Source organism: Volvox carteri (genome assembly GCF_000143455.1).
Source record: "Volvox carteri f. nagariensis unplaced genomic scaffold VOLCAscaffold_25, whole genome shotgun sequence".
Taxonomy (NCBI): Eukaryota; Viridiplantae; Chlorophyta; class Chlorophyceae; order Chlamydomonadales; family Volvocaceae; genus Volvox; species Volvox carteri.
The window spans coordinates 1,027,584-1,034,422 of NW_003307568.1; the positions used below are offsets into that span (position 1 = coordinate 1,027,584).

Below are 6,839 nucleotides of genomic sequence, written 5' to 3' on the forward strand. Positions count from 1 at the left end.
AGTTCTAAATGGAGCTGCACCAATTTTCCAACGAGAATCCATGCCGCAGTAATTACAACTCACATGTATTTGAAGGAGTGGTGGCAAGAAAGTACGGAGAAGTACTTCTACCCGTTTGACTTTCAAGATGTCCAATCACATCGAGCTGCGTGATGACCACCTGGAGCAGCACTTTTCGGTCACCCACTTTGGTAAGGCTGCTGGAGGGCCGTACGTCCTCACCCTTGCGCAACAAAAGCCAGGCCGGGCCAGATCGTGTAGGAGGAACCGCCCGTCCCGCTTTCTGGGCCCCCAATCCTAATCCCGAACTTGAACCCGGACGCTAGGGGCTCCGACTCCAGCGTCCGACCCCAGCCCTTTCCCGGTATCCGAGAGGTCGCACGTTCAAGTCTTATCAGATGCCGCTTTTTTCTTCCTCCTGAATCTTCACTCCTTATGCCCCTGCGGCATGGCCCGCTTGCGCACTCCTCAGAGCATAGATCCATTCGGTTCACGGCCGCACTTCACACCTACTTCGCCGTCAGCGACATCAGCAACGTGAAGGTGGAGGGGCTGCGGGTGCGGTGGGGTCGTGCCATGGGGGGGAGCCGTGGCGTTGGTGGTGTTGGTGGTGACAGCAGTGGCGATGGTGCTGGGATGTGAAGGTGCTCGAAGGTGTTGGACTGGTACAAGGCAGTCTGGTTTGCATTCGGTTTGCAGGACAGTTCGACAGCTCGACTGCCACCTTGATGGCTTGACGGCTGTCAGAACAGTTCTGTCCAGCCTCTGTTTCTTTGTCCATGCTAAGCAGGCCAGAGTAATAGCAAATTGAGGCTTGGCTAGGTTGTGGGCGCAAATCCAGGTGGAGCCAAAGGAAGTATGCACGGAAAGAAACCCCTCCCCCCCGTCCGTGGTTTGAATCGGCGGCTGCAAATGCTTGCTGCCCAGGATGTTCCAGTTACTGGGCAGTCCTATCGACCTGCCAGCCTGGCGGCTTGGCTATCCGTAGCAGCAGTTGTGCTAACAGTGCTACTCAACAACTTGGTCTTTCCCCTCCTAAAGTGTTGCTGCCGCCGCCGCTGCCTTACCCCCCCCTGTAAAGCAGTTGCTCAGGAATTGTCAGACTACTCTCGCCGCCATGCGGTTCTGTTCTGCATCACAGGCCCAGCTGAGCCTTTTGGAGCCGCAGAAGCAGCTGAGCATGCGTGATGGGCAGAGCAGCTTCGCAGCAATATAATCACGGCCAGTGGCCAGGGGGACGAGTGCAATGCACCACGCCATTCTGCACAGCCTGCCGCCACAGTATGCCATCACCATTGAGTTCGTGATGTATCATCCCAACTTGACGATCCCACAGCCATCCTTCCCATCTGATGGGTACTCCTCTGGCAAGACAGTCAGACGCTCCCTTAGTGCCGTTGTCATCATATGGATACATCACTTCTCGTAACACTTCTGCGATACAATAGCCTGAACAGGATTATACGTGGCATCAATTGCCATACATCCAGACGGCTACCTTGGCTACAGTCCAGCGTGCAGCACACCTTCTTCACAAACGTACAGAGCGATAACATGCTCCTTTTGCTGGGCTCTTTGGAAGCTATGTTGACAGTTGCATTCCTCCGGCGATGCCTTGAATATCCGTACACACCAACAGACACAATAGGCTGGCCCAAGATCTCGGTCCTGGATTCAAGTCCCAGTCTTTTGCATCCAGGGCACGCCCTCCTCAACGACGCGTCGTTGACTTGTTTTAGTGAGGGGCTGCTTAACTACTGCCGGAAATCCGGGAATTGTTCAAAAAATAAGTTATATTATGTTGATTGGGGTCCTGCTAGCAGAGTTACTTCTAAGGAGCACGAGCAGAACAAAAGTAATTGGATAAAAATAGATAGAGAGTGAGTGAGTGAGTGAGTACTCAGTCACTAGTGGCTGAGTGAGTGGGTGAGGCCATCTAAAGGCACCTGCAAAGTCAGCAGTGGCAAGGCCAGTAATGGTGATGAAAGCCACCTTCCACCAAATACTCATATAACTGCTGGACGAGGCACTGTTGTGCTTCCACAATCTATGTGCCTTGCCATGTAGTGGTAGTTGGTGGGGCAGCAGTGCCTAAGCAAACACATTTGCAGGAGTCTTCCAACACTCTGGGAACCAGGAGCCTTCATTCCTGATTCGATTCACATTCATTTCATCCCTTCATTTGACTCTTCATTCCAGGGCCAAGGATCATTTTGAAATGAAGACCCCATCATTACAGAATGAAGGGAACTCAGAATGAACGCTCCCTATGGTTTGGATGCCCTTCATTCCAAAATGAAGCAGTCTCCATAAAACGAGCCCATGTCCATCACGTGATATGAAGGCCATAAAAAGAACCGTGTACATCACGTGGTCTGAAGGCCCCTTCAGTCCAAAATGAAGCCGGTTCCATAATATGAAACATATATGTCACGTGATATGAGTGCCCCTTTCAGCCCAAAATTGAGCCTTTTCATAATATAAACCCCTGTCCATCGCGTCATGTGGACGCGCCTCCAATCCTAACTAGGAAGGCGTGTTCTTATCACGTGATGGACAGTGTCTTGATACGGATTTGCTTATAAACCAAGCCGTCTCAAGACCCTGTCCACCACGTGATATGAACGTGCCTTCAGCCCTGAGCAAAGCCGTCTCTACAAAAGAAGACCATGCAGCTGCCCATCACATTACATATGCATTCGTCCCAAAATCAACGTGCATCCATTACCGCCGTCGTTTCTTGCCCCCCTTCCCCTTCGCCTTTATTTCCATGAAGGGGAGATCCGCTTCAGTCAAGACAGCATCAGGCAGAGAACGTCTGCGCTTTGAGGCGGCCTTTGCTGTCATCATGGCTGTTGCAGTCTCCACCACCCACATCTGAGACCCAGGGCTGCAACATCCACTCTGGCCTGATGTCCTGCAGTGGTGGCGCCTGTAGTTGCATCAGCGGGGACACCCAGACCTGCTGCAGCTGTGTTGGGAATTCGAATGCCTGCTTCACCATGTCCAAGGGGTGCCTGAGTGCAGCAGCAGAAACAAACATGGCATGTTGAAGATTGGGCTTGTTGCTCTGATTCCATTCAATGGCCTGCAGGAAAGGATAGGTAAACCTGCAGACCTACTCACAGTGAAAGATGAGCCAAAGAGATGTTCGTAGTGTGCTAGTCAGGAGGAGGAGGTATTTTTTGGGGGTGGCTTTGGCGGGTTGTCTCCAAATTTTAAACTCAAAGTTTGAAACGGTTTGATTGAAGCTCCACACCTAGCCCCTCACCGTGTTACAGTGGGCTTTAGACTTACAAAGAGCCAGCGGGCCACCTTAATACGATGAGGGCAAACAAGACTCCCACCCAGACCATACATTGCAAGTCACCTAGACAGCCACAAGCAAACCCAAATGGACGGCTCAGAACCCAGCTTGTGCGTATGAACAGCTACATTGCATTGCTCTGACAGACGAAGCCACATAGGCCGCAAGCTTGCTATCGGCCATAGCCGGCAGACACGGAAGTCACAAATGTGCAATGTTTACGCCCTACATTTACAGATGGGCGAGATTTTGCGATTTCCTTGCCACTTGCGACTTGCAACCTTGCAAGTTGCTAGCCGTACGCAAGAGTGCACTTCGCCTCGCACCCGCAATTTGTTTTGCAACCAGCCATAATGCCCGCGCCATATAAATGTAATTCTTTCGGAGCAGATACGAATACGTACTAGCTTGACCTTACTGTACAAGAATAAAACCGGCCACAGACCGCTTGGGAAGCGTTTTACCTGCCGAGAAACTGGCGTAAGCCAAGAGAATCGGGATTTCCAAACTCAACTAAGGCTTACAACGTAAATAATTTGCTTTGCTCATGTAGTCAAGCTAGCGATCATCAACATTACACGCCGTACACATGAGTCATAGCTCTGCTAGCTTCAATGTTACGACAAGACCTAACACGAGTCCCTATAAACTTACTTATTTGCGTGCCGAAGTACTTGGGATTGCTGTTTTGGCAGTGCAGCTGCGTGCGTGTAACGCTGCACAACATGGAAGAGCTGAGAACAATCACCTTGAAAACACCGGGGGTATGATTATTTGATGAATACCTGATAACTGTTGATGCGGCTTTCGGTGCGGCTTTCGATCTTAATCGGTCTTAATCTTGTCGCAGGGCCAAACGGCGGAAGTTTCAGCTTACGGGGCACAGCTTTTGACTTGGCGCAACGAGGAGAACCAAGTAAGGAAATCGTTGATCCTACCTGATCCACACAAGCAATCTGTTGCGCAAGTCGCGAACTGGCGCAACGCCTTCCCGGCCTGCGAACTGGTCCATTCGATTAGCGGACGCCATCCCTATGTCACCCACAGGACTACCTTTTCCTCAGCAAAAACGCGGTCTTCCATCGACATAAGCCAACACGTGGCGGCGTGCCTATCTCCTTCTCTCAGGTCACCCACATTGGACTCCCTGACCTGTCGTCACTGAAACATGGATTTGCACGGCACTGGCTCTCATCCGTCGTGGAGAAGAGCGACTGCTCCGTCACTCTGGTGAGCCCAGGCAGATTTCACCGCGTTCCATCACCGCGATGCCGTTTCAAACCTTTTGTTATCCCAGTCAGCACGTCTCAAGTTCTAAATGGAGCACATCTGAAGTTCTAAATGGAGCACCATTTTTCCAACGAGAATCCATGCCGCAGTAACTACACCTCACACGTATTTGTAGGAGTGGGAGCAAGATAGTACGGAGCCGTTAATCTACCCGTTGGACTTAAAGATGTCCTGTCGCATCGAGCTGCGTGATGACCACCTGGAGCAGCACTTTTCGGTCACCCACTTTGGTAAGGCTGCCGGAGGGCCGTACGTCCTCACCCTTGCGCAACAAAAGCCAGGCCGGGCCAGATCGTGTAGGAGGAACCGCCCTTCCCACTTTCTGGGCCCCCAATCCTAAACTCGAACATGCACCCGAATTCGAACATGCACCCGGACTCTAACTCCAGCGTCCGACCCCGGCCCTTTCCCGGTATCCGAGAGGTCGCACGTTCAAGTCTTGTCAGGTGCCGCGTTTCTCTTCCTCCTGAGTCTTCACTCCTTATGCCCCTATGGAATGGCCCGCTTGCGCACTCCTAAGAGTGTTTTAAATACATGCGGTTCACGGCCGCACTTCACACTTACTTCGCCGTCAGTGACATCAGCAACGTGAAGGTGGAGGGGCTGCAGGTGCGGTGGGGTAGTGCCATGGGGGGGAAGCCGTGGCGTTGGTGGTGTTGGTGGTGACAGCAGTGGCGATGGTGCTGGGATGTGAAGGTGCTCGAAGGTGTTGGACTGGTACAAGGCAGTCTGGTTTGCATTCGGTTTGCAGTTCGACAGCTCGACAGCTCGACTGCCACCTTGACGGCTTGACCGCTGTCAGAGCAGGTCTGTCCACCCTCGTGTTTCTTTGTCCATGCTAAGCAGGCCAGAGTAATAGCAAATTGAGGCTTGGCTAGGTTGTGGGCGCAAATCCAGGTGGAGCCAAAGGAAGACTGCACGGAAGGAAACCCCCTCCCCCCGTCCGTGGTTTGAATCGGCGGCTGCAAATGCTTGCTGCCCAGGACGTTCCAGTTACTGGGCAGTCCTATCGACCTGCCAGCCTGGCGGCGTGGCTATCCGTAGCAGCAGTTGTGCTAACAGTGCTACTCAAGAACTTGGTCTTTCCCCTCGTCAAGTGGTGCCGCCGCCGCCGCTGCCTTACCCCCTGTGTGCATACTTCGCTCTGCCTCCCAACTCCGTCTCTCAACGAAGGGCCTGACTTACTATGACGGCACTGATAAGTGGTGGAGCAAGAAGCGCGAGGAGGCGGCCGAGGTGGTGTTCGCGGGAGAGGTGGACCGCGCCTACATAAAGGCACCGGACGTAATCAAGGTGCGCTCCAGGGTGGGGTTGTGGGAGTGTGCGTAGGGTGGGGGATGTAATGCTGTACGCATCATCTTGCACCCCGTCGTCGTACTGATCAGCATCTGCGCACAGCTACCCCACCCCGCCGCCTCCATTCGGAGAGGGAACCCCGTGGAAAGAGCTGCAATGATGGGCGGAGGTTCAGCACCGTATGCATCACAAGCCCTTCCCTTCCCTCCATTCTCCTCTTCCCACTCGGACTTCTCTTCACCGTTTGAAAACTAATTACCATCAGATCCACGACTCCGGGGCTCCGGGTGGAGGTCGAACCTACGAGGTACACAAACAGGGCTTCCCTGATGCCGTACTTTGGAACCCCGGTGCGGAGCGTGCGGCCTCCATCTCCGACCTGGGAGATCCTGAGTGGCGGCGCATGGTGTGCCTGGGGCCCGGAGTGGTGGTCCCGGATGTGAGGTTGGAACCTCGTTCCACCTGGCAAGTGAAATGTGGACCCACCTGGACCGCGTCGCAGTGCATCCGCATACATCGTGGCGGCGGACATCATGGCGACAGCCCCAGGCCCCGTCCCAGTTCCCGCCCTAGTCCCCCCCCTAGCCCCCACTCCAGCCCCCGCCCCAGCCCTCAGCCTAGCCCTCGGCCTAGCCCGATTTGAATTGATTTTTGTTGGCGTCACATTGGGCTGTTGATCCAGTCGTGCAGCGTATCCTGGATATGGCCAACTGCTTACAGTTAAGAGATATGTGCCACATGGCACCACTACCCGCCCGCTAGGCATTGCCGCTCTCAGACCCGCCTTCAGTTTAGCTGCAGTTGTTTTGCAGATACGGTTTTGTGTATTAGGCTCTTGGGAAGTACAGCTGTTTTTCCGTACCTTTGTTTTGCTGGTCTTCAGTGCCATTGGTTTTATGTGTTGCTGTTTGTTGCTTTCACTTGTTGGCAGCAGTGTCAGGCAAGG

At 53.4% G+C, this 6,839-nt stretch overlaps 2 protein-coding genes across 2 annotated transcripts; one reads left to right on the top strand and one right to left on the bottom strand.

The window, feature by feature from the left end:
• Window positions 1-2,803: 2,803 nt before the first annotated feature.
• On the bottom strand, window positions 2,804-3,360 carry VOLCADRAFT_92318 (uncharacterized protein; the record flags this gene model as incomplete). The annotated part of the gene is made up of 2 exons (XM_002951754.1): window positions 2,804-3,017; window positions 3,272-3,360. 2 exons carry the CDS (start codon window positions 3,358-3,360, stop codon window positions 2,804-2,806), a joined length of 303 nt encoding a protein of 100 aa, XP_002951800.1.
• A 1,403-nt stretch (window positions 3,361-4,763) lies between these two features.
• On the top strand, window positions 4,764-6,536 carry VOLCADRAFT_92319 (uncharacterized protein; the record flags this gene model as incomplete). Its single annotated transcript, XM_002951662.1, has 5 exons — window positions 4,764-4,827; window positions 5,118-5,206; window positions 5,771-5,890; window positions 6,159-6,332; window positions 6,510-6,536. 5 exons carry the CDS (start codon window positions 4,764-4,766, stop codon window positions 6,534-6,536), a joined length of 474 nt encoding a protein of 157 aa, XP_002951708.1.
• Window positions 6,537-6,839: the final 303 nt, after the last annotated feature.